Source organism: Solea senegalensis, linkage group LG3 (genome assembly GCF_019176455.1).
Source record: "Solea senegalensis isolate Sse05_10M linkage group LG3, IFAPA_SoseM_1, whole genome shotgun sequence".
NCBI lineage: Eukaryota > Metazoa > Chordata > Actinopteri > Pleuronectiformes > Soleidae > Solea > Solea senegalensis.
The window spans coordinates 7,609,243-7,637,009 of record NC_058023.1 but is presented as its reverse complement, the minus strand read 5'-3'; the positions used below and the strand labels follow the sequence as shown (position 1 = coordinate 7,637,009).

At 43.9% G+C, this 27,767-nt stretch overlaps 1 protein-coding gene across 6 annotated transcripts in view; it reads left to right on the top strand.

Moving 5' to 3' along the window:
• The window catches only part of LOC122766875 (neurexin-2-like), a 563,355-nt gene that overhangs the window by 445,446 nt on the left and 90,142 nt on the right, over positions 1–27,767 (top strand). For all 6 annotated transcript variants that reach the window (XM_044022084.1, XM_044022083.1, XM_044022085.1 and 3 more), the window contains one exon: positions 9,727–9,908. In XM_044022084.1, the coding sequence (XP_043878019.1) occupies positions 9,727–9,908 (182 nt within the window). The remainder of the gene's footprint in view (positions 1–9,726; positions 9,909–27,767) is intronic.

Genomic DNA, 27,767 nt, shown 5'->3' with positions numbered 1-27,767 from the left:
TGAAGAACATGCTAATGGTGGCTATGTTGGCTTTTTGTCCTACTTATCCCCCATTTAAACCAGCAGTAGTCTTGCTGTCTCGCGGTGATTTGTTTTCACCGTGTTTTGCAGGCCATTTATTGGGGACGGGGTCAGCGTGGCGATGCAGACCCTCCAAACAAGATAAATAATTGAACAACACAGATTAAATAATCCACTCGTCTGTCTGATGCTGCTTGTTTGATTGCAATGCTATTAGAAGAGCTAATGTGAAAACATGCTGCAGTTCTTGCTTGGTGTGTAAATGTGGTCTCCCCCCTCCTGTGTGAATACAAAAAAACAAAGTGTGAACAATGCGCATTCATTTTAAGACGTTTTGCTGCACCACGAAAGTCTCGAAATCGATACTTAATGTTTAGCTTTTGGATTACATTCAACCTTAGCCTCATTGCACCGTTTGACTTTCCCGGGGAAGTTAATAATCATTTTCTGAAATACTTAAGAGCAAGTCTGTATTCAGAATTTTATATTTTTGATAAAGAGGTCAAAGGCCAAAATGGCTGAACCATCTATGGCTAGAAATTGATTGTGGAAGTGCCGTTAACAAGCCAAAAATCTCTAAATCGGGTTCTCTTTCTTTTAAGTGGCACAGTAGTACAGTAATATGTGTACATTGGTGGCTGTCGTTGCTTCTCACAACACTTGATTGCTTTCCGATCCTCATCACCGCTCCGTAGACGTGGCGGGAAAAACAAATGAAGTCAATTTAGTCCTGAGGCTTTTTACATTTGGACCTTAATGGTTGACAGTTTAACAAAACAAAAGGATGGAATCGTCACTTACCGCCTTTGCCTCCCTATAAACCTTTAGTTTTGCAGCTCTGTTGGCCGTCACAGTCTCAACCTTAGCAGTCTATTGGACAGGCTATTAGGCAGAGGAAGGTATTTTTGGCTGATCAATAAGCTTTCTAGATCTATGCAGGTCCTGACCAGCAACCTTACTTAAAACAGTCTTCCTCTTTTTACGCATTATCCTTCTATCTAATCCCCACTGTCTCTTCCACTTCTGCGACTTGAATCCTTCACTTACAGACACTCCAGGGACTTTGAAATGTTTGAAACAAAACCTTGCAAAGCACAGCATTGGCGTCGACATCGAGTCGGGACAAACCTGTTGAATCATCTCGAACTGTTACAGGTACCACTTGGTATCAACTCCCCACTGGCAGATTTAGAGAGGTGAATAGTCATTAGACACCTCAAGTTGAACAGGAGTCAGTTCTGCACAGGGTGACAGGTAATTGATACAGACGTAAACCATTGCGATAGCTCAAAAACTGACAAAATAATTTAGGGAAAAATATTCAAAGTTCCTCTGTTCTCTAATTAAGCCATTACTGTGTTAAACTAACCAATTAAAATACACAAACTGTCTCCTCTTCATTATCAGTCTCTGCCCTTTGAGTTTTAAGGCTGTCAAAAGAAAATGTGATTATAATAAATACTTTTGTGTAACAATGTCACTTTGAAATCATTTGTCTGAAGCCTATAATTTAATTCAGGCGAGGGTTAACCTTTTATTACCCTGCTATAATAATCTCAGAACAAAAATAATTATTGAAGAAGTAATAAAAATGTATCACTCTGTCCTTACAACGTCTCTAATGATTTACAGGACACTGTTGGATGGGCGAGTTCACATGTGAACGTAAGAAGTCTGAAGTTGTACTGTGTTGATTTTTAATCTGATTTGACGGAATAAAACTGAGCGTTTCATAATTGCAGCTCATAGCAACAGCTGTGTGAGTTAAAAACTCAAAAAGGAAGTCACGGAGCCACAGATGGAAGAGTGGCAAACTTAAACACATGGTTAGCACACAGACTGTGAGCTGGGTTTGAGTGGTGGTACTTGCGGCCCGTTCAAGGATACCAGTGAAAATGACTTTGATTAGTGATCTTTAGCCGTCTTTCCATCATGGTGCAGTTCAGTTTGGGTGAGAACACTTTGCTTGGTAGACAGGGTGGGTGTGCGCTGTGGCCGCATCAGTGAGATACGAAGCGCGACAACATGACCTCAAAATTCATATGAGGGCGTTGAAGACCTCATCGCAAGCGAGTGTCACTTTATTTGTCCCTATAGGTAAATTTCTTTTGCATTTTCAAGACAGTGGCTGCCTTTGACGAGCGTCATGCAGGCAGCACAGACGCGATAAACGTAATCAAAGGTGAACTAAATACTTCATAAAACCAAGTGTAACGAGCGAAATGGAAGCGCTTCAGGCTTCAATAATTAAATATGGCAATAATGACAGCCATAAAAACTAACTAAATAAACAGGAAATGGATAACGGGTAGTGGTACTTGTTGATTTGTGCGGTGGCTGTTGAGACAAAGCTGCTTTTATGTCACATTGTTTAACATCTGCATCCAGAGAGGAAGGAGCTCAGCTTTAGTGTAAAGAGGATACAAGTCATGGTTGAAAACTCTAACTGTCATGAGTACAGGATTGCTGTGCTGAGTTGATTAAACAGCACACATACTCGCCTTTACTTGACATTTCTGTCATTTGAACTGGTGATATCGCCAATTAGGGAGATCTTCACACTTGAGATCTACATTTGTGCAGTCCGTGGTCGTATTTCAACTCGATATTTCTTAATTATAGTCAAAGATATGTGCTGCATGTGAAATGTGTATAATTAGTGCAATCATTTGTTCAAGCATAAGGTCAATCCAATTACTCACGTACCAAAAAAAAAAATCAGGCAGCTGGACTCCTGTGTCCCCAGCTAGTACTGCACAACGCTCCCGGAGTTCTTATCAGCCTGACCGGATCAAGTAAAGTTTTAAGATTTCCTTGAGGTGGAGAACGGACATGATTTAACCAGATCAGAACGATCCCGAGTGAGTCTAGCTCCAGAAGCAACACCTCTTAATGTGTTTCGAACGAGACGCTCTATCCGTCGCATCCTTTTTTTATATTATTTCACAGACAGCAGATGCTTGAGTGTCACAAGGGCAGTGTGGTCCAGATGTGATGAGCAAAAAAAAAGAGAAAAAGATGTCATCGACATAAGTGATCGTGTAATGTGTTATCCCACCTGTACTCTGGAAAACAAAATACAAAACTTGCCATATTACGTCATCTATTCGTGCTTTTCCACGAGACCGTTGTAGTACTACTCCGCTCGGCACGTTTGGGTACCAGGCACTTTGTTTTCCATCACACTGTTCGTCATGGCACGGCTGCACAAAACTGTTGTGACGTTTTATATGCGACACAAACACAAACTAGTGTACTGAATCATTAGAATGGGTTCATTAAAAAGATTAGTTCAGTATTTCAGACTCCGTCTGACACAGTCACTGAACTTGCGAATCGGCTCAAGATCTCCGGCTTTTGGACTGATCAGTCTAAAATTGATCTAATTTTAGACTGATCTAAAATTAGATCAGTCTAATTTTAGACTGATCTAAAATCTGATCTACAGTTCAACATTATTCGGTTTGATTCTTGTGTCGGACGTCGCGCTCATGACCAACCAGTGGCCGGCAGTCTGTTGACGTCAAGTTTTAGTCTGGGCTCAGCTCGCTTGGAACCTCGTCAGAGCAGGTACTAAGAAAAAAGTACCAGGTACTATCGTAATGGAAAAGCAAAATAAAGAAAAGTAGAGTCGAGCCAAGCCGAGTCGTGCTAGAGCTGTAAAAAAACACCATAGAGGAAGGTTCCAATCATCCAAACTAGCAGAAACAGGTTCAGGTTATATATCTGTAATATCATATATATGTATGTTGAAAGTCTCTTATATTTGGCCACTGAGAATGAGATGTCAAAGAAAGAGCAGGATATTGATCAGGCTTTGACACTCTCTTGCTTCATATTGTGTCTGAGTATAAGATAGAAAGGCTGTGTGAAACTCATTGAAGCTCCTTCAAATATCAACAGCTGTCTGAAAAACATGAACACTTTTCTCTTTCTCTCTCTCTGCTGCTGCCCCCCCCCCATATTGCTTTGTAAGTGTATATATGTTTCTCATATAATGTGTCAAAAAATTGCCAAAAAATTGGTTCAGAAACCGAATCAATCGCGCCGTCTCTGTCCTTAACTGCTTCAAAGACTGAGCGCTGATGCAATAATGCATGAAGGTTGGAGGAACCATCTGTGTGTTATTCAGTTACGGTTTGAGAGCATGTCTGAGAGTTTATAATAAGAAGTAGCTATGTATAAATAAACGTGAATGTGCAGCGCCCGGCGTGCCTCAGGGCTTATTGCCTCTCAAGAATCGACTCCGCCGCTACTGCGTGTCCTTTTTTCTTCACGGAAGCTTCATTTGATCGTCGTCGGGAGTGTCTCGCAGTTTTCGCGCGGCGTCAGCTCCCACGAGGCTCTGCGGCTCGCGTCCCACGCCGCAACATTGACCGCTGGCCGTAATGAAAAAAAGCGCGGCATCTGCCTTTGCCGATATGACCCGTTTATCCCCAACGTTATATGGTAGTTGCCCGAGAGTCCACTATCCCCAAATCAATGGCTCCTCGCAGGGAAAGCTTCCCAGATTATAAACTCAGCGCTAAATACACTCTTCTCTCATAACAATGTAGAGAAGAAGAGTGAGGAAAAGGGTGTGAAAAATCAAAATCAATAGCTTTTTCATTACTGCCGCGATTCGGGACACTTTTCTGATTATTTTTCCACCGATCCACGGTCAAAGGAAAATGGTATTTTTTATTTTATTTTTGGTCCGTTCCTCAAACCAAATTGCCAGCCAGTCCGCGGGAATGGAAATAATAATCAAGGGACGTCCTGCAATGTTTTGATTCATCTCTTTGCACTGTGTCCTCCTCCAGCACCACAGGTGGCATTGATTGGCCAGATCAATGGCCCCAGAGCTAATTGGACAAAAGTAATAATATTTAGCCTCTCTGTTTTTCTTTTTTTTTCTCTTTTTTTTTTGATTGCGCGTTGGCTGTGAAACACGAGTGCAGCAGAGCATTTCCATCATTATTGTTATTCTAGCAAACGCAGGCAGTCGGATTGCTTGATTAGACCGCGGTGGACTGAAGGTCAGCGTGATCCATACCTGGCCCTGGCTTTTCAAGGCAACACTAATTTACTTTTAACTCACTGTTTCCCAGCAAAGGCAAACACTTGGTGGTTTAAAAAGCTTTTCAGAGCAGTCTGGATATACTACATTTGATCAAGTAAAAACATGAAGTACAGGATTTTTAGTCGTGTACTGCTCTTGTTGTTGTTTGGTCAATTGCCCGTTTAGGTTAAATGCCACCTTTTGGCTAATTTCCTGTCCACTGGTGCCATTAGAAAGGTGAGGACAGACAAACAGCTTAAATCTAAAGCAGCCGAGAGAGTAAATTATTTCACCGACAGTGGTTTTAATGCTGTACAAGAACCGACACAGGCAACTGAATCTCCTTATGAGCTATAAAGTAATGACACACTCTTGAATCTTTGCCTCACTGCGAGATTATTAAAAAAATAAATAAACAATGTGTAATTTTCTGCTGCTATGGGTTCCATGATGGAAATTAGACCAAAACACAGAGTTTGTTGATGGCGTCACTGTAGATGTTATCAAAGTCATCATCATTGCAGTCAGGTTATTTCTTTCTTTCTTTCTTTCTTCTACCCAAATTGCACAAAAGTGTCCTTTTCGCCAAAATAAATGTGTTGACCTGCTCAAGAATTCATAACCACTCCATTATGTTTGACTGTCAAATGATTCACAGCACACAGAACATCATAAAAAAGTATTGATGCTTTGTAATTCGTTTGATTACAGCCGGGGATGAATGCCCTCTAGACTCGTCTTCTTGGCTTTGAAAAACACTTTTTTTTTTTCACTGTCTCTTTCGCTCTGTCTCGTCTCCCGTTAGTGTGTGTTGCATTGCAGTGTTTGGCGGATTTTTGCCTCAACTGTAGCAGCAGGTGTTCACTAGGAGAAACGGTGACACATGGATGCACACTGACAAGCCACCTATTGAGACTCTGCACCTCCCCTGGTCTCCACGTTTAGAGGAGAGGAGAGTAGACACACACGATACACAGGTGTTAAGAAAAACAACATGGAAGGTCAATGTAAAAACATTTAAATCCACATTATATACACTATTTGTTAATATGAGGTGATTTGATTCCAGTCCACTTTGATCTGTCTAATCTCAGATAAGGAAACTCGGCTCCTCGCTTCAACCAGAATATCATTAAACGTAAAATCCGTATCAGTACAGATAATACAATAATAACAATAATAATAATAATACAATTTAATTCTAGACCTCATTTTAAGCAATACAGTAAAAAATGCCCCAGAAAATAATCGGTCATATGTTTCATAAAAATAGTAACCACGTGTTTTTGTCTTCAATAGATCTTCTGTCTGGCCGTCTTCTTGTTAATCAGCTCTTTTTTAGTCGTACCAATGTCTCGTTTTTGCGAGTAAAATATAGAGAATGCACCTTTAAGTGTATTAGTGTGTGTGTGTGTGTGGGGAAAAAAAAAACTTCTCCTCTTACTCACAACCTTCTCTTCACCCTATGACTAGAATTGCAATCACAGACTCCTCTCTTCTTCCCATCATGGCTTCACTCTCATTCATCACAACATGGCTCCCCTCCCTCTTTTACCGGCCATTTTAGAAATCCTCTCTCGTCTTCCTCCACTGCCGTGTCCTGCCCAGCTTGTGTGAAGCTCTGGTGCTACACTGTTGTTAAACACAGGAAAGAAAGGGGGGGGGGTGAAAAAAGAGGCCTTTCCTTATCTCTCCAGCCATCCACAATTCACACCCCTCCTCCTCCCCACCTCCTCCACGCCCTGCTGCTGTAGCCTGTTGTCTTTCTTCACCCGCTCTGTTTTTTTTCCACCGCTCCTCCGGCACACAACCTCTTTATAGCCCTCCTTGCCATGCTGCGATAATTAGTCAGCGCTAAAATAACACAGCCCAGAGAAAACAACAAGAGCCGAGCTGGGGCTTAGCTCCACAAGGAGGGAAGGAGAGAAGGAGGAGGAGGAGGAGGAAGGGAGGTACGGCGAGAGCCAGAAAGGAGATAGTTTTGTGTGTCAGCCTTTTTTCAAATGGTTACCGGTGGATTGTTAGATAATGAAAGTGTCAGGTAGCTGAATGAGTGAATGTGCGGTAAGACCTCATGTCCCCACTCTTTATCAGTCTGCTTTTTTTCCCCTTGGATGACTAAAAATGTGTGCAGCTCGTTGCTGTGGATGCTGTTTGATGGCCTGTTGGCCTGCAGTCATCGCAGCCTCTGCTTTCCATCCTGTCTGACTCGAGCTCTCCCAGACACAGATTTGATGTGGCTGCAATTTTCCTTTTATTCAGATGCATTTTGTGTGAATCACGGTTATTATTGGTTTTACGTGTATTCGCCACATAATGTTCCAGACCTACATGTCCGTGTGACGGGGCAAAAAAAAAAAAAAGAAGCAAAGTTTGAATGCCATTCCCATACAAACAAAAACAAAGAAGACGAGCCCACAATCAGAAATGAGGTCAGCGAGATTTTCGTGGAAAGCAAAATGACAGCTGCAACATAAACCATTTAAAGGACACTCAATGAAAGAAAAAATACTTGGAAAATGAACATTTCAACCCTATTTCATATATATACATATATATATACATTCCCCTGTTGTTACATGTAGAAACTCAAGGTCCATGATGGCAATAAAGAGCATATATGAGAATATACCAGAGGAAAATCCTTTAGTCTCCTAACCCTGGCCCTCGTGGACCCCTGTCCTGCATGTTTCCCTGCTCCAGCACACCTTTCCATCATTAGTCTTTAAGATATTACTGCAGAAGACTGAGTTGGAACTGTGCTGAGGTTTGCAGCATAGCAACCTTCCGCTGATTGGTCAAATTTCACGATGACGCTTTCTGGGCTGGACCTCGCATGAGTTGCTTGGCGATAACCGCTTGTTTCTCGCGGTAACACAACGCTAACGCAGTTTTGGATGTCTGCGGAAGTTACCGGATACGGTATCTTTGCCCGGTAATGGGTTAAGATGCTTGAAAGTTGCAAGAGAACCTGATACTTTGGGTAAAATTAAACCCATGAGACATATTTGAAAAGAGCGTCATGCGTCACCATGTACATTTTGTTCACCTTGATCAGTATCTAGACATGAAGCCTGTGTTCATATGTGTTTGTATTTACCTTACAGGAAAGACAGAGTCACAGTGTTGAGCAGTTTAGCGAGGTGTCACATTACTCTATGCTAATCACCGCTAACGCCTGTCATTTCTCGTTCACCGCCGGGCTTATCGGAGCGAGCCTAGTTCTTACTCCTGTGTTCCACTTCAAACATGAAATTGCTCAATGTACAAGGCGCTTTTCTTTTTTTTTTTTTTCTACGCTGGAAAAGTTGAGGCACAGTTCCTTTGACGGGGAGATCTGAGAGATTCCTTCTGTTGATGTTGAGGGCTGGTGTTTATATTGACCGCACAGCCGAGTTTGTGTTTCACAGCAGCGGCAGCATGAATTCACGATTAAGATATACAACGCGCTGGCAGTGAGGAGTGTTTAAATGGGAATCCCTGGTCAACAGTTTTTAAACTTCATCCAAAATGATTTTGAGTCTTTCTCTTACGTGGGAATTTGGACATTATGTAGTATTTAAGAGTTTAAAATGGTCCATCACGCGAAACTCTTAAGTGAGTTTCCCCATCATGACATCAGACAGTAAAGAACATGGGTGTCGGAAGCATTTGTAATGTGGTGTGGACACAAAGAATGTTAAAGAACCTGTCAAAAGAATTTTTTAACAGGTTGTTAGAAACCTACTTTTACCTACACAAATAAACAATCACTAATTTAGAGACGGATTTAATATTACGTCGTCATTCGACTCGTCCAAATGCATCAGCCTGTTTTTTAAACCTAAGATAATGAAATTAATTTGACACAATTCATCACCAGCAGTGCATTTTTACTTGTGCCTCTAAAACAGTAATGGCTTTCATGAAGTTTATACAACTACGACTACAATGCACTCAAAAGTTCGGGCTCGCATTTGGAAAGCAAGCCGAGCCGAGGATGATTCACCAACGAGTAGAATACGTCGTTGCTGAATCAATTTTCAAATACATGAGGCTCCATCCAATTCTGAGACCATCCACCACACATTTTATTCATAACTGCCCGGCACCCTTCATCACTCACTTCAGCGGTGGAACTCTCTCCACTGTCCCTGCATGCTGACCCTGCCTCTGACTCACTCTCTGTCTCAAACGCCTACAGTATATCAAGAGTGATGATGGAGATGGTTGAGCATTGCTTTTATTCATAACTGAAGTAAATGAGCTTTAAAAAAGTCAAGAAATAAGCATGAAATAATGTCAATAAGTGACAAATGACATGTTAGGCCTAGTTTCATAAGTGGTTGTGGTTAGTTTGAATCTGAAGTTGTTGGACCGAGCACCGTTTCCATGCAATAAACTTTTTTGGATGGGATTATTTTAATCTTGGCACTCTGTGCACTATACTAGACATAGCTGATGCTGACGTGACCTAGGGCTAATATAGACGCTAGGTAACAAAAGAATGAGCTGAACATTTTGAGATGGTGCCATGTGTTGTTGGAGTTGATTTTCATTGGTATGGATATTCCCCTGACAATCAAGTTCACACTTCACATCTTTTTACCTGTATCTTTTAATATTGTGTTACTATTTCACCTTAACAAAATAATTCATTTCACTTTTATTTGTTTTCTTTGCAGCTGGGACAACCTACATCTTCGGGCGAGGCGGAGCCCTCATCACATATACCTGGCCACCCAATGACCGGCCGAGCACACGGGCAGACCGGCTGGCAGTGGGCTTCAGCACGCAGCTGAAGGAAGCTGTTCTGGTCAGGGTAGAGAGCGCCAAGGGACTGGGAGACTACCTGGAGCTGCACATAGTAAGAAACCTCCTTGGGGATATTGGAGTGGGATGAAATGATGTTGAAATGAGAATTTACCTGAGGCTATATTTGCATCGGATGAATCAAAAAACAATAATTGGCACGTAAATCAGAACTGGTGAAAAAACGTATAAAATAAGGGGAATATGTAAAAGTGGTGCAAAATGGCTCAGTAGTGCCCCCAAAGGTGAAACATGGTAGGACAAAGCTGAAAGTAAGTTGCACCAAATTCCACAAAACTTGGTGGAAACATGTCACAGCCAAAGACAAACAAAAAAGTCCATTGGCACCACATGACCTCAACTCAACAGGAAGTCAGCCATTTTGAATTTGTCATCCATCTTGGAGATAAATTGATTAATTTATCAAACCAACAATAAAACAATTTGTCAATTTGTATTTAACTAAAAGATCTTGGATATTCAAAAGAGTGTGGCCATGGAAACACTTGGAATTTTCAGCCACAAAACAGGAAGTACCCTGTCACTTATATACATGAACCAATCAATTAATCAATCCTGACCCAAGATATCAACCGTGAACTCGTCTACAAACATAAACGTGACCCAAAAGGAAGTCAACCATTTTGAATTTTGCTGCCATTTTGCCACACAACAGGAAGTGGCCTGTAACCTTGCCACGCATGGACCTCAAAACAAGAAAACAACACCATGAAAACTGAGTCAAGGACATAGCGCCACCTGCTGACACTGCTACTGCGAGGGCCCGCACAATACCGCTTGCAGCTTTAATTCATATAGTATTCATTAGTTGTTGATGGAGTCACTCTCATAACTTAGCAAGTGCAGTGTGGTTGGAATGACTATGACTTATGATAAGATGAACTCGTAGTTTAAGCTGCTTTGCATTTTCAGAATCTGTTTTTAAATTTTTGAGCACGGTATTTACAAAGGTAGTGAGAGGAATCAGTGTGCACAGTCCAGAAAATCCAGCACCTCACAGCATGGCTGTTTTTTAATCCCCCATCAGACTTGTTATGAGCCTCGTCCCTGCTTTGATTAGATTCGTATGTTAGGCTTAAAGGTCATTTACAAATCACCTCTCATGATCATTTTAAACGGCAATTAAGACAGCCATTTGAAACATGCACAGACTCTAATTGTCTCACTGACCCCTCCTGTGCTTCCTCTGCTCTGTATTACAGTCAAAGCTCATGTTCACTTTCTTTCATTCCTGTTAATAACCAAGAAGGGCCACACCTAGTGACTCTGATCCGGTCATTATGTGACTGGAGTCACTCAATTAATCGCCGCATGAAGTAAGGATCACGGATACAGGCCTTTTAATGTAACAGCTGATGGAGGTTCGGAACAGCAAGGTTCGGTCACGCTCATCTACGCGCAAGTGTGCTCGAGTGTCTGTGTGCGTGCCTGCATGTGTGATCTGACCCCAATTTGTTTGGGCCACTCATGCCTGGAAGTGACAGGAACACAGTTGACCCCGGGTCACTTCTCTCCCAGTGATCTGTGCACTTAGAGGGACAGTGGGAATCATGACGGGAAAGAGCGAGGGATGGGCGAAACCGATGAGGGTAAGGAGGGGAGATGGTATTGGATCAGCGAGAAATAACGATAATGACTGTCGTGGTGAGAGGTTACAGCTGTAAATGCAGTAAATGACGTTGGGTTCGTGGCAGTGGCAGCGGTGACGTAGGTGAACGGCACCGACGCTGAACTTTCTAAAAAAAATGTGTTTTAATTTGTCAAGATAAGCCAGAGACCTGTTCAGTTTGTTGTTGTTTTTTCCTGGAACTGTGTTAGAAATGCTCCCTATTGAAACTGTTGACAGCATGTACTGTGAAATAGCCTGAGGAGCAGAACACTGTTTCAGGAATGAGATGTCACCGTTGAATTTTTTAAATATAATTTGCGATGTTGTCAATGCTGCAGACAAAGTGCCATTTGCCTCCAATGTTAAAGGGTGTTGCAAGAAATCTCGACACCTGTGTTACAGTATATGAAACCAAGAACTGTGAGCCATTGCAGATGTCCCCGCAGATTCACAAGATAGTGTGGGACTTTATTTTGCAATCATTTAACTTTCATTCAACTTTGTAGAGTTTCCGCCCCACGTTTATTCATTAGGTTTTCAGACAAATCTGGAGTATCAGCTTCTCACTGTTTATCTGTAGCCATTGTCCCCTATCTTATTCTTTTGCTTGCTCTTCTCTCCAGTGTCTCTATCTAACTTCTGTGTCGTTCATTTACTCCCTCAGCCCCTCATGTCTGGCCTGTTCATTATCGCTCTCCTGCTCCCTCTCTCCCTCTCTCCCTCTCTCACACTCACTCACACACACACACACAAATACGCCAGTGCCTGCACCGCACCAGCCCGGCTCCTCTGCTCCCGTTGCAATTACATTTCATTTGCTGCCATTCCTCCCGTGTCGCACCCCTTAATGACTCTGTTCAGCCTGTGGTGGGTGTTTGGGTCCTGTTAATTATGCCTGTCTCTCTCTTTGAGGTGAGAAGTACAGGCAAATTAGACCTGAAAACCCAACAGCCGTGGCCCTGTATCATTCCAACTGATGGGGGGGCCTCACGGACCCAATCAAACTATGAAATAGCTCTAAGTTCAAACAGTGATGGCGGGCCCCCCAAGGGCCAAAACCTGGGCCTTTCGTCGTTAGCTTTCACTCGTGGCTCTCAAATACCATATCATGGTTATTCCAGGTGCCATGAACTTTCCCCGAAATTCAGTTGTCAAAGACTAAATAAGACAACATGAGAATAATCATTAGGGCTGTCTCCTTTTTTTCCAAAAATCCTGGTATCTATTTGAACTGGGAGGTCCCTAACCCTAACCCGTTAAGTCGAACTAGAAGTGCATCACACCATCTATAGTAAATACAATGTGGTCCAGTGCAACTTTTTCTTAGATCCACTTTGACTGCCCTCTTAGCCCATCAAGAAAAGACACTGATGTTGTGGGGGGGGTTTGCTCTGAAAATGGTGGATTCAAGCAAGCCAATCTGCAGACTTGCCTGTTAGCTTTGCAGTTAGCTCCATGTGAATGGGGCAGCAGAGGCAGCATCACAGACAACGCCACCAGTGTTTGACCTCACCTGACTATTGCTAATCGTATATGACATGTCATGTCAACAGGGATGTTACACTGCAGCATAGGTTATCTTTCACAAACTCTTTACCTTTGACCCTAACCAGTCCTCCTCCTCCACCACCACCGCCCCTCTTCCATTACCTGACAGCAGGCAGCATATCACTCCCTACATCTTCCTGACATGCCATCATCAGGCGCTGAGGTTGCTGTATTAGGTGCTTCTGCTGAATCTGCTGAGCGTGACTGCGTATAAAAGGACATGCCATATCCTCACAAGACCTTGTTGCTCGCACTGCCCTAATTATTTACCGTGGGTGTGTCTGAGAGTGCGGCAAACTTTCCCGCTGACATTTTGAGAGTTTTAAATGGGAAAAAAAAAAAGCACTGAAATTCATTATCCGGAAAATGCCATAGGAATGACTCATCGGCAAGCAGGCCAAACATGACTGTGCAAACTGCTGTTGCAGTGCAGTGTTGATCCTATGACTATAAAGATCCTCAGTCGCCCAGGTCACGGGATGTCAAGAACTCGTAAAACGTAGAAAAAAATAAATACATAAAAAGAGTGCATAGAAATAATTAAGCCTCATGGATAAATGGTGAAACGTTTACAAGAACACTTCATAAGTCCAGTCACCATTTATTGTGTTCATTAGCGAAGATGTATCAACCAGTGTATAGTTTAAAAATAGTTTTCTATCCAACCGCACCAATCCAATCTACTTATTCCTGTAATTTGAGAACAGCTACTACGTAAAAAAAAACAAAAACATAATGCAATACCTGAGCAAAATCCATTTGCCAACGAAGGTCACAGTTTTTATCTGAAAGCTACTTTATGGAGTGGACTTTATATTTATGATATGAGCACAGATGCTGTATGCGATCCCGAGTTGAAGAAAGAAATCACCCTGTTATATCAGTCACCGACCAAAGCGGCATCCAGACGTTAACCTTCAAAATGTGCTTAACTGAATTCTCCGCAACAAAAAAACGACTGGTTCCATGAATTAAACAGGAAGAGACGCAGCTATTATCACTGTTAGTCAGCATTTCAGTGTTTTTGTGATTTAGTAGAAAGGAGGTGCCCCAGTCCCGTCGATATCTTTCACAGAATGTTAGTCCTGCACTTCTGAAATGGCCATTTTCAAGGGACAGGATATCATTTTTTACCAATCATCATGAGATTTTCACCATCAGGCCTGAGGTGTGAGATTCAGGAAATGAAAGGCACAGACAGATATGGAAGCAAACTGATAGCTGGGCCTCTCTTCTGTGGCTGCTCGAAAAGGTACAGTAGATGTCCTCACAGGACCTTGAAAGCAAGTCAGAAAAAAAGCAAGTCGTATTTATTTATTTTTTCTAAAACTAAAGGATTATTTTTAAGCTTTCTTTGTTTTAAGCGACGATTTTGGTTAGTCTATTTCCAAACTTTGCACTGGTATAAGATTGAGGAGCGCATGAGTCCATAAATGTCCACTTACAGTTTTATATTTGGAGTTATGAAATGAAATTTCCAGAACAGGTTTGCAATGACTTTTGAATCAGTATCGCAGTGAGTTGACCAAAAGTGTGATAAATGACTCGGATGACAGATCTGGTGGGGATTTCTTTTTTTTTTACCCCTGAAGTGTAAACTATGCTGACTCATTGTACAGTGACACTGAGCTGAACCCCCTCTGAAGACCATTCCTCATCCAAGGGTCCCTAAAAACAAAATAGACTTAATAGCTTGTTAAAAAAAACTTCTGTGACTGCTTTATGACTCATCGGGAATTAATAGAAATCACCTGCGGGCTCTTTCATCTGCGCAGAAGTGAAAAGCTGTGTGGTGTTAGTTCTTTTAAGTCTTTTAAGAAGCAATTTTATCTCAAAGCAATAAAGGCACAAGAGCAGAGCAGCACATCAGGCTTCTGTTGTGCGCAGAGAGATGAGTCATTATTGAAGCAAGCTACAAGTATCCGAGTCGTCCTTTTCATGAGCCGCTCATAAACCAGTGGCCGGGGTTTAACTGTATCTTTTAAACTGGGATATGCACAATGTTTTTTCTGTGCATTTTTTTGGAGGCGACTGTTTGTATTTATCGCCGCCCTCACAGGCGCCGCTCCACCTTTGACAGTCATTACATTTACGGCTGGCAAGTTGTCGCGCTAACTGCTCCGTGGGAAGTGTCTCATCTGCAGTTATGGGCCAGTGCACAGCGCACTGCAGTGGGCCTTCTCGAAACAGCTCCATCACTGGCTGTCGGGACCCCGGCTCATAGCGTTGAGTAAGAGCTGTCTCTGATTACGAATTAGGGAGCCATCCTTCACCACAGCCATCTACTCTGAGCAGGGACAGAGAGCGAGGGAATTACGCAGTTAGCAAAAGGGACATGGCTATATTTTCTCCTCTTGACCCAAACTTTACCCCTCTCCTCGCATGTGACAGATTTACCGAGGAAGGAATAGAGATAGACGGAACACCCCGGCGTTCATGTTTTTGCGCACACGCTTTTCTGCGGCCTGCGTCCCCACAGTGAAATATGAAGCACAGCATCTGACTTCCTTAACGTCATCATGTCAACGTCGACGACGATCCCTTCTCATCCCGCCTTCATTTTCTCTTCCCAACAGCCATAGGTTATCTGTCAAGGGTTCGTGCCTGCAACTGCTAAATTATGGCCTGAAAATGTGATCTGACGTGCAACGGCAGCATGGGCTCAGATGAGTGTGGAAAGTGAACATGGGGGCGGGGTGGGGGGCCGGGTGTAGGGCTTTCAGAGTGCGGTGAGGAGCTGAGAATGCTGGCGTCAGATAAGGGCAGATGGTGATGTGGATAAAACTGTCAGAACAAGGCAGAGGCTTTTATCCTCCACTCCTCACCCTCAGAAACATAGACACGCACGCACAGAGGGATGGGTGTGTGAATGGTGGCCACGCTGTACTCCCAACTAGCTCAAGGACACCTTTATATTCTCTTACAGTAAAGGTAGTAGACATAACAGGTTACAAGCACATTATACCCTTTTGCACATTGAGATCTTGTTGGGGTTTTTTTGTTGTTTTTTTATGATATATAACTCAAAAACCCTCCCCACAACATTTCCTTTTCTAAAATGGATGTCACTCCTACAACCTACTCTCCTTCATCTTGTCAGGGGAGAAAAAGCCGAGCATGCCGGGAGAGACGGCGGGGTGAAGAGTAGGGAACAATTGAGGGGGAAAGGGAGGCATTGCTTTGATGAATGCAGCTGCCGCACAAAGGGGAGCGTGGGCCACCATCAGTAATGAGATCAAGTCCTGGTGGGTTTGGCAGGGTCTCTCTCCTCAGCCACCAGGAAGATGACAGCATATTGATTAATCCTCCCCTTTCACATCTCTAATTAATCGTCCCTGCGGGTGGAGGAGTGGCGGCGCGTGAGCCGAGTGGGTGCAGATTGCATTTTGGAGGTGTCCTCGTCGTGGATAACTTTAGATGGACAAGGGGGATTAAGAGGCAGACCACCTCCTGGACTAGGATTGGTAGACTTCCTTCAAAACTAAACTTGACCGGTGATGCTTGTAGAGGGCAAATTGCAACATGGCTTTAATCACCACTTGCGAGGTCTAATTCAGAACGCCAAATAAAAAAGCAGTGCCTCTGCGGGCACCTGTTGGGTCGCTTGTCTTGATTTTTGCAGACAACGCGTGGCTCCGCGGACTCGCTCGGCACTGCTTCCCTTCACTCTGTGGCTTTGTTAATGTGTCACATCTAAATGTAAGTGGTCTATTAGACGGCCATTTATTTATCACGCTAAATTATATGCTGTCACTAAGTCCTGCTTCACCCCAATGGATTGAAGAATTTCAAGTGCATAATGCCCCCACAGTATGCCGAACCGCTCAACCTAGCCGTCAATGAAAAGCACCTGATCCGACGTTAATGACTGATGTCACACAATTGATGTAATTAAAAAAAAAAACCCACACGTAATAATAGAGAGACAGTTCGCTTACTTCGCCGCGTGGACGCACTGAACTGATGAATGAAAACACGCCGCTGATGTTGTTACACGTACATCAGCTGATCCGCGGTGGAATTGAAAGCATATTCCTTTTGTTTTGAAAAGCAAGTCCACATTATATCACCCTTGGCGGGACTGGCAAAAGCAGTGTTCGTTTCACGAGCATTATGAGGTTTAGTGGTTTGCTTAAGGGCACTTTGACTTGCGGCCAGCAACTCGGGCTCAAACCACTCACCCTGAAAGTGCAGTAAAGGTTGATTCAGCGTCTCAGCTGGTAGTCTGGTGGTTTGCTTTCAATTATTGCTCATATTTACACATAAACAAATGTAAGCCATCACTCGCCGTTCAACTTGACTTGTTTTAAAGGCTTTTAAAGATTTACTTGTAAATAAAGCCGGATGGCCCGAGGCGAATCGACGGGTTTCGTGTTGCTTTGTCTTCAGCAGTTGTCACACTAAAACAAACTGTTAAGTCCATAAAGAATAACCATCGCGTTAACAAGGTGGCCTCAAATCTCCAGTGCCTGTAGGTCACTATACTATCAGCTCACACTGGCCATGTATCCTGTGAGAGCAAAGTGGTTGATGGTCTTACCGGATCAATAAGCTATTAGGGTCCAAGAGAGCAGGCCTGTCTGTATGGTTTCCGTCCTGCCTTTAATAATCACCTGGGAAGGCAAAACTACTCTGTTCCTATTCTTTCTTGTAATTGTCAGCAATTGTCCCGTCTACCAAGTGCCTCTGCAATATTTCCACAAACATCGTTGGGTCCTGTTGCTGTGTGGGAAGTATTCTTTTGTTTAAAGAAAAAAAAAACTGATTGTAAAAATGAGACTCAAAAGCATGGAGTGGCAAACGTGAAGGAACGAAAATAATGCAGGCTTATCCTTTTACCCTTGTCTACATGAGATATAGGTCGTTGGGAGTACCAGGTGGTTGCCAGGTGGGTTGCCAGATTCTAAATTGTGGTATCTTGGGACCTTACCCCGAACCCCCCCCAATCTGTTTTACTGATCACTCTCTCCATTATGTTAACGTTCCAGGAGCCCAGAGTAGGAAGTAGCCTTCCACTCGAGCCACATCCAGCTCACTGCTTCTTTTGTTCTCCGTCTGTGAGACTGTCGCACATAAAGAGCATCAAAGAAGACAGACCGTACATGTATTCGGTCTGTGAGGTCCTCTCACCATGTCACTGTTGCACATCCAGTCCTCACCTCCGGGTTGGCTGTACTGTAGCCTTGCCGCCACCCCACAATAAGCACCTGGCTAACGCAAACCAGCATTACTCATTAGAAATGATGCCTTCATTTGCATTCTGATTCATCTACACCTACTTTTCCTCCTGCTGCTACCACCGTTAACTATTCTCTGTGACTAATACGCTGATTTTCTGTTTGAGTGCACAGGTGTCTGCGCCGCTCCGAACAGTCTCATTAAAACGTTTTCACTTCCGCGATTAGCTCGCGTTGCTGACACACGCATGGATTTCACAGCGGATATGTCATTCTTAAACAAACACACATTTCCTGTACAGCGGTTGTATGCAAACTCCTCATTTCCTGTGGCGTAGGTATCAATGAATACTTTTTGGACTTTGGCTGCCCCCTTACCTCTTCACCATAATTCATGACTTATCCTTGCCCTTTCCATAAAAGTTTTGTCCATTGATTTTCTGTACTGAATTAATGAAGCTTATATCGCCTATTGATTGTAAACCATTCCGAATCTGTGCCCCCATCCCTTTAAGATCTCAATTAAACACAAAATGAGCATCCTACATCACTGTTGCCCCACTTTCCTGAGGAGAAGAAAAACAATAAGCTATAACTCATTGCCCGTCGAGAGGGCTGTGCTGCAGTGGAAGTGGAATCAACTCGGAGACGTTTCAGTGCTGAGTCATTCAACTCTCTGTCTGAACTTTTTCCCACTTCTTTCCGAAAATGATGGCCAGCTTAAAGGCCCAAACACTGTTGCTGAGCATTCTCTCGCTCTTATCTCGGTGTACTCGCCGACTGCCTTGGAGGGGATGTATCTACCTTGAAAAATAGTCACATGTAAGGGAGGTGCTGAAAGACAGAACTCACTAACAGACTCATGGACAAAAGATGAAATGTAGAAAAGTGTCCAAGAAAGACAACAAAAAAGAAATTTACTGTACGTCTGTGTCTTTATGCAGAGCGTACATGTCAGGCTTTGGTGATGTGCTTGAGGCATACATGATGAAGGCGTCCATTCTCCGTCCCCCATTCTTAACTTTATTTAAGTCCACTCACATCCTGCTGTTGACAGGCAAAGGAAGAAACACTCCATTATTCAGGTCTTTTGTTTTGTTTTTGCTGAAAATGAACACCACCAAGAATAAATGTCTGGAGCTGTCAGCACAAAACTGAGAGGGAGGCTCTTGAAAAGCGACAAGTGTAGAGCAAAGATAAGAGGACAACACTTCTTTTTTTATAAACGACAGTTCTTTTTGTGGAATAAAAGAGCTATTAATAAATGCAATCGCCTGTGTTCAGCATCGAGGTAGATTCCACACAGCATCTGCTCAAGAAGAATGAGAGATACTGACCTGGAACAGGACCAGGGCAGTGGCTGTGTTCTCCATTTACTCAGTTTGGTACTTGATTGCATGTCTGGGTCACTGAGGTTGCTCTCAGGATAGAGTCAGTGGATACAGTGCACTGGATGAATACGGTTGGGGGGAGGAGAGTCCATGAAGACATGCATAAGTAGTAGTAGCAGTTAACAATTCATTTCTGTGTCTTGTGGATGGAGAAGTCTCCATTTCTCAATTGGAAACACCATTTAAGTCAGCGTACAGGTTAAGATGATGTCGCCAAGCCGTTAAACCACTGGAGACAATCAGAACTAAATAACAAGTGGAAGTTAATATCTCAGAATGAAGTATTTCACAACAAGCAACAGCGCACCAAAGAAACAAACCACCGGTTTCACTACTGTGGCTTGCCACCGCCTCTGACCTAATAAATGAATTACATGGATGAATAGAAGTGTGACTTTATGCCAACAAAAATCATAATCTTTATTGATGGAGCACTTCTAAAATCCATACAAAGTACTTTGCGAGGCGGCAATAAAAGTCACCGGATATTAAGTACGCAAATTGGAGGTCAATATTCTCGAAAACCCAATTTGAACCCTAACACTCGTGCTACAGTTTTAATATACAGTTGTTTTTTACACTGACACCAGCGCTGCAGTCGTACTACAGTTCTGAAAAGTCTTCCAAAACTTGCACAGCGAGTCGTCTTCTTCATCCCCAGCAGCCATTCCGTGACGATATGATACGAGAGCACAATCGGACAGGAAAGCTGTTCAGTGCAGCTTGTCTGATCATCTGACCGCTTATAATATCTTCTCTCAGTCGACTCACTTTTTGATGACTTTGCTGCCAGAATCTCTTCACTCGGCGGCTCCAGTGTCATGTTGCTCCTACGACTCATGTCAGAAGGAAAAGTCGCGGGTTTTACTTCCAAGAGTGAAATTCAAAAAAAAAAAAAAAAAAGAATCTCCTTTTATCCCTTACATTTAGCATTTCACCATCTTGTCTTTTTGTTCAATTTTTTTTGTTCTGCTCTGCGACTAGAGGAGTAGTTTCATCAGTAATCCATCGCCGCTGATCCGGGCGACTGAGGTCTCAGCTCACTGAGCAGTCAACTGCCCTGTCTTCCTCTCGCTTTCCTGCAGGGAGATGAAATCCTCTTGTTGGAGCAAGGACAAGATGGGCCCGCGAGGTCTGTGCAAACCTGTCACAGAGACCGTCTTGTGGATGTTCACTGCCACATCCCTCATGTGCTGCAGTATAGGATTCCCTTGCAGGGGCAGCTGCTTCTTTTAGGCCTTGGTAAATCTGCCGTTAAAAATCGTTTTCTGGAGTAAAAGTGGAGTTGGAGACAGGTGTGGAATGTTCATTTTTAGCCAAATAATGCCATGATTTAGTCCGCTCCTCTTTGGCTTTTCTTTCACTCCACACGTGTGCTTTCCTTTTGAAGTATTACAGTATTAAAACATCACTTATTCTGGACACATAAAATAACAGCGGCTTAGAGCTTTCTACTCACACAATCCCCCTTTTCAAGAACAATGTGTCTGCCTGTTGGATGTATACTTACTGTCTGTCATTGACTATCCTCTCGTGTGCTGTTTGCGTCTCCGCTGTGTCAGAATCGGCTCTGAATTTGATCAAAGATGAAAGAGACGGGGTTGGAGAAAGACGTCTCACGATGCTATTCGGCATCTCACTCTTCCTTGTGTGTGTGTGCGTGGGGGGGAGGGGGTCAGTTTGAGGAAAATACACTGGAAATTAAAATGCAAATGGTCTCAGCGAACATAAACAAACAAAAACAAGGCCCTTTTTTCTGTTTGCTTGCATTCATATGAGATGTGAGAGGCAAGACCTGAGGAGGCAACAGAAGTATGTCAGACTGAGAATACTCTGCAAAGTCAGGAACCAAGTCACTTCTCAGACTCTTTGATTTCCACTGATACCCCCCCCCCTTATATTTAGGGGGAAGTAAAGCCACAAGGGAGGGGCCTCTGATAAGTGATTGAAGGATTGGTGTCACCGTGGCATTCCTGTGCAATTTAGGAGGAGAAGGAAGCTCATCTTTCATTCAGCGGCTGCCACCGCCGGGACTCGGTATTCTCACATTCATCCGGTTGGATTTGAGACAAGCGCATGCAAGAATCCGCAACAGCCTTCAGTCATTTAGTTTGCAACCACGTTTTGTTTTCTTAGGTTTCACTCGGTGGGAACTCCTCGGAAGAACTCGCGAGCTGCTCTGCTTTTGACGGGCTCGGTCGTAATCTCCTGCCGAAAGACAAAGACAAGCGAACGTAATCTCGAGCAAATAAGCCTTGAGCTTAAACCTAATCAGGCAGACGGGACTGACGTAGACATCAAAAAAGTGTTTTCAGCTCTTTTTTTCTTTTTTTTGATTTTAAATTCCCAAACTGAATTAATATTCTAGCGACAGCCTGTGTGCAGCGGTTTTTCTTATGCTATATGCTCATTTCCTGTCTCAGTCTCTATAATTCTTTTATTATATCTGTTTTTCCCTCCTTCACTCCTTTTCCACCGAGTCAGCACTTGCACTTTCGAGTCAGGCTTCAGATGGATATGCTGAATAAGTATACCCTTATATCCATAGCTGATGTAGCGAGCGGCTGAGAGGCAGTGGGTACAATAAGTCAGGTAGAACTCAATACTCTGGTTATAATGACGGTAGGAACCAGTGTTTTTTATCAAGTTACCAAACGGGGGGAAACGCATTATTATAGAGCAGGGTACGGTGACGCCCGTCCTGCTCATGTAGAGATGTGAGCGGATTGGCAAACGTAACAGCGAGACTGACACTTTCCAGCAGATATTTCAAGCCGCCGAGATCCACGGGTAGTCACTCACAACTCTTGAGTATAATCCATGAGCACTTTTGGGCAGCAGGATCCCTCCCACTCGACTGAGACTGGGGCAGTAGCCGTCAAGCTGTTCATCTCCCGAGCAAAAAAAAGCTGGGCCAACTGGGGGGAGTCTTGTTAGTTGGATGTCTTCCCAGAGCAATTAGCTGAACCCATATGTCTGTTTGATTAATACACATATGAAAATGATCTTCTCCCAGCCACTTAGCTGAGCTTAAGCTCCCTCCTTGGTGACCAGGTTGAATGTCAGTGTGTGTACTTTACTGCTGTTGACTCACGGGTAAGACATTTGCGGGGTGTAGCGTCAAAGATAAATCCTGTTGGGCTTTCTATGATTCACATTATCGCTACTGTAGCGCGATAAATGGACGAGAGGGACGCCCACAGTCGTGTGTGTTGACAAATGGAGCCTCTCCCTCATCTCGCTTACTTCACCTGTTCACTGGTTTGCATTGCGATGCAATCTTTGCCCAGTCAGCCGCGGCGCGATCCATACATATGTGATAGATCGGGCGTAGTTATCACAGCTGACAGTCCCAGTAATTAGAATAAGGCAATAGCTGAGGTAGAAGAAAACCATTTCCCTGATGGATGAACAGCGATCATTCACAGATCTGTTTACACTCTTCGTCGTGAGGCGGATGTTTTTGGAGTACAGGCCTTTCTCTGGATCCACTTGATCAAAAGCAGCGGGCTAACTCATCAAAGGGTCCGTTTCCACACGCACCAGACGTATTATCATCACCAGAGATAAAGAAAATAAGACACGGGCGCTTCCTTCCTCTCTATCCTCACTCTGTCTCTCTCATTCACATACGTATATTATGTGCAGGCACACACACTGCAACCCGTCCCAGGAGGGATGACCTGGGCACGAACTGATGCCAGTTTCACAGAGAAGAGGAGGACGTCCAGGAGATATTCGGAAGGACCTGCTGCTTTAACAAGACACAGAACAGTGGGGCCTTCGCTGGGTCACACCGTGGGCCAGGTAGTGCCTAAAAAGCTCCAGTGCCCCACCAGCTTCACAGAGTTATGGTTCATCACTCTACTTCCTTCAGTCCACATAGATAAAGTTCAAATCTCAATACTACAGCAAGTTGCCCCTCGGCTTTAAAACACGGGTCGCTCACGGTGCCGCACTCCACAGTTCCCTCTCTGTTGGGGTTGGAGGGTTCAGCGCGGGAGCAGGAAACAATATTCCCACTCTCGGAAACATCATGTACACACACACAAACACATGCTCCATAAATGCTGGAGGCTGTCACGGGGCGGGGATTGGGGGTGTTGGGTGGAGGGGGGGATGGGGTGGGGCTTAGATGCTATGCTTGCCATGACAATTAGCTGCACATCTGGCCTGATGATTGAGCGAGTAGGCCAGACAGCCGGTGCACAGCACTGCCACTGTTTAATATGTAAATCTGGAAGGTCCTGGAACATTGTGTGCGGGTACAGTTTGGAGTTAGCAGGTGACTCTGATTTACAATGAAAAGCCTCATATTTTTTTTCTAATAAGACCTGATGTCAGGAGAGACGTCCTGCAGCTCCCGTTAGACTGAAGGTGATTTGTTTGGACAGAGAGCAAATTGAGATCAGCTCACATGTTATAACATTAGTACATTAAAACACGACTGCGCCACTCAGAGTCTCTAAATTGATTTAAAGCGTAAATCCTTGTTATTGTCCTGATGAAAATGATCAGGGGAAAATCATTCTTATCTTCTCTAGCCTGAATTACATTACTATAAAATAACACAAATTTTACCAGAGAATGTGAATGTGGTGGCACCGATTTCTATCATTTAGCACCATTTTGCAGCTTACAATTATCCACCAGCTCAATAAAACATCACTGATCTCTCTGTATCATGCAAGGTTATACTTTAGCCATGTTTCCACCATGGTACAGTTCAGTTTAGTACAGAAGGTAAACAGTAAAGCCCTTAAACAGGCTTGTGTTTTGACTAAGAACAGTACCTTTAAACCCGAAATGGTTTTCCTGCTCGGTTTGTGGCCGTTTGTCTCAACAAGATCAAGCTTTGTATGAGAATAGACTGCACAAGGTCGCAAGGGAGTGACGTTTTTCTGCCGCCCAATCAGCTGACTGTCATGGGCCTAGCTCCGCCCGTACAAGGGTACATGGCGTGTTATTTTGGAACTATTCGTAATGAAAGGGCAAAAAAAAAACCTACGTACGGCACCGAGCCGTTCCACTCAGTTATGATGATGGATGAGGCCAAACTTTAATTAGGAGGCTAATGTTTGAGATCTGAGGACACTCATCGTCATCGCCACAGATTATATTTTGGTCTTTTTAAACAAGCATTTCTCAATCCAGAGTGGGGAGCAGGTCTCCGTGACAGGTCACCAGCACCGCACGACATTTTGAGCTCAGTCATCTTTTGTTATTCGATGAAATATTACTGCTACATCAAAACGTGCAGTTATACAGAAGGAATTTAGTATTAAAAATGCGATATATAAATATTTGAGCGAACTTTGTGGATCGAGTAGCAGCTTGTGTGTGTGTGTGTGAGGCAGTCTGACAAACACATGGAAGAAAACAAATAAAGAGCAGTAATAAAGCAACAAGATGGAAAATATTATTAAATTAGCATCATCGGGGAACTGAATTGAAAACTCGTATATCAGCGCGTTGGATGTTTGTCATCTCTCCCAATGCAGCAGCTTAAATGGCAAATGCCTCCTTGTGAAGCTGAAAGCAGGAGGGGAGGCGGGGGGCACGCACTCACCCACCCGTCACCAATACCACTATAGTCCCCGACTCTTAATTATTCCCTGGAATGATGGAAATGAAAACGAAATGGTGGAGATGGAGGCATAGCCGTGGCTGGTGGTGGGTCATTTAGCTAAGCATTTATAAAATGAGATCCCCAGCTCAGTCTGGAGCCATATTAGAAAGTCTAATGCCTGTCTAGAGAGATAAAGAGAGCTAAGGTTTGCCATAATCTGCCAGTCATTCGGGGCAAAGTATTGGAGGCGGCGCTATACTTTATCTTGCACTATACCAAACACATACAGGTTCACATCATCAGAGAGTGAGGGGTGTAAAGGTGTGTGCATTCACCCCTTACCGTTGCGGTTCCGTGCACACAGTCATACGCCAAGAAAACCTGACTTTGAGTGTGTGGCAGTCACTCATTGTAATACCCAGACTCCGACCCAGAGGGCAGCGAAGCCACCGTTACACAACAAACGGAGCAGAAGAAGGTCACGCAGCACTATTATTGTCATTACCTGATCCTGATTCTACATGTGTCGAAATCAAGATGACACATGGGAGATTGAAGAGCAGGAAAGCATTTCTGTTGGCAAGGCGTTGTCATGGAAACATCGCGAGAAAAGAGAGAGAGAGAAAAAACAAATTATTGTTATTGTTATCTCCCGCACACACACACACTGCAGCTCTCTGACACAGTCCTGACCTAGCCACCGATGCAGATATTACACAACGGCAATTAGACGAGTCGCTCTTTGATTGTAAATATTGCTAATGAACGCAATGAAGATTGTAAAAACTCACTCTGGAAGTGTAGCCATAATGAAGTTGCAGATACCTATAACAAGGTAATATAGTGTGCAGCTGTGTATTTTTTTAATCAATCAACACTAGGTGGTGCAAACTCTTACAACATCCATCCATCTTCTACCGCTTTATCTTCCACATCTCAGCTGACATAGGGCGATAGGCGGGGTCACAGCCTGGACTGATCGCCAGTCCATGCTAACTTGTGCTCACCACTACACCAACCGTGTGGCATTTGGGCCATTTGGGCCATTTCCTGTTTTATCAAACCCACACCGAACCATGACCCCAAAATGGCATACCCGACTAGGACTTCAGAGACCCAAAAACAGGTGGTGAGATAGTGACAGTCGCACCAGAGTCTGTATTTCTGCAGCACGGCGTCTCTCCTGTTCATCACTGCCACCATTCCCCTCTTGGACCTAGAAAACACACACTAAAACAGCACATACAGTATATTTTATCTGCGATAAATCTACAAGTCAAATACGTAAGTGTCAGGAGAGCCAAACTGTGACACGCGCGATGAGATGTGATGGAGAATCAGCAGCACTCGGAGAATACATTCATCCATAATCACCGTGTGCAGGCTTCTTCATATTTCATTATAGTATCCTCAAGGTGCGTTCCCATGTACGCCGACGAATAAATGCACGCCGTCATGACGCCTGTAACAGCTGCTTTTATTCTGCAAGGACATGACCAGCATATGCCAGTGTCTTCTCACTCCTGTATTTAGAGATGCAGCACTCATCCTCCACTCCCAGGCGGCGAGTGAAGGGTGGAAACAACCAAATCCCCCATCCAACACAAAAATAAAAAAACAAGCTTTAATTAAACTGCAAAAACTGGCTCCCAGTGTCCTACAGCACGTTTAATCTACCGTGTTGATGCTATTAGCTATTATATAAGAGGCGCGAGCCCCGTCTAATTACCGGAAGTAGTCACATGAAGTCGCAGGCCTCGCGGACATTTGCTCACGGCAGCCATTTTGCAGCCAAAATGTCATGTCAAGAGGGTTGACTCTGGATCTGATAGGGAGCGTGTAATGTCACCGCTGCCGTGTTCGGCGACATCCGATAAAGCAGCGGCGGCGGCAGCAGCTCCTGGCTGCATTCTCCAGCGAGAGCTGCCTCGCGCCACCCTTGTCTCGCGTTCGGTGATTCAGCACGCATACAGTGAGATCCATCCAAACAGATGCCCGTTTTTATCTGCGTCGTTCCCCTACCTTGCATCCAAATATGAGCTGACTACGCTGTCGAAGCAAGCGTAATATCTTTGTTTGATTTATAAAGCCTCTGAGCAGACAGACGCGGGGACTCCAACGCGGCCCGCATCCCCACGCCCGCCGCCGCTGAGCGCCTGTCGCCCGACCTTCGTGTCGTACTTGATATCACATCGTGACCCCAGTGTGTCTTTCAGCGGAAACCTTGTCCTTGGTGTTTTTCTCGCCCTGTCAGCGTCTCTCCGGATGGCTTGGTATCAGCTGAGGCCAGGGTGTCATGTAACCTTTCACTCTTTATCAGTCCTGATAGATACAATCTGCCCTGGGTCACTTACACCGACACGCTGCCTCTCCACATCTGGATCCCTCTCTTTGTGTCTTTCTCTCTCCATTTCACTCTCACCTCTCTGCAGAGGTCTTAGCTCACATGGTTTTTTTGCTTTGCTACAGAGTCTGTCTGACTCCACTGCTACTACAGCACGATGGCGTCTTTATTGTTCCCCCTGCAACAGACTGTCGCTAATGATCTATAAATGATCTTTAAAACCCACAACGGCTTGTTGTTTTGAACCAGAAAAGC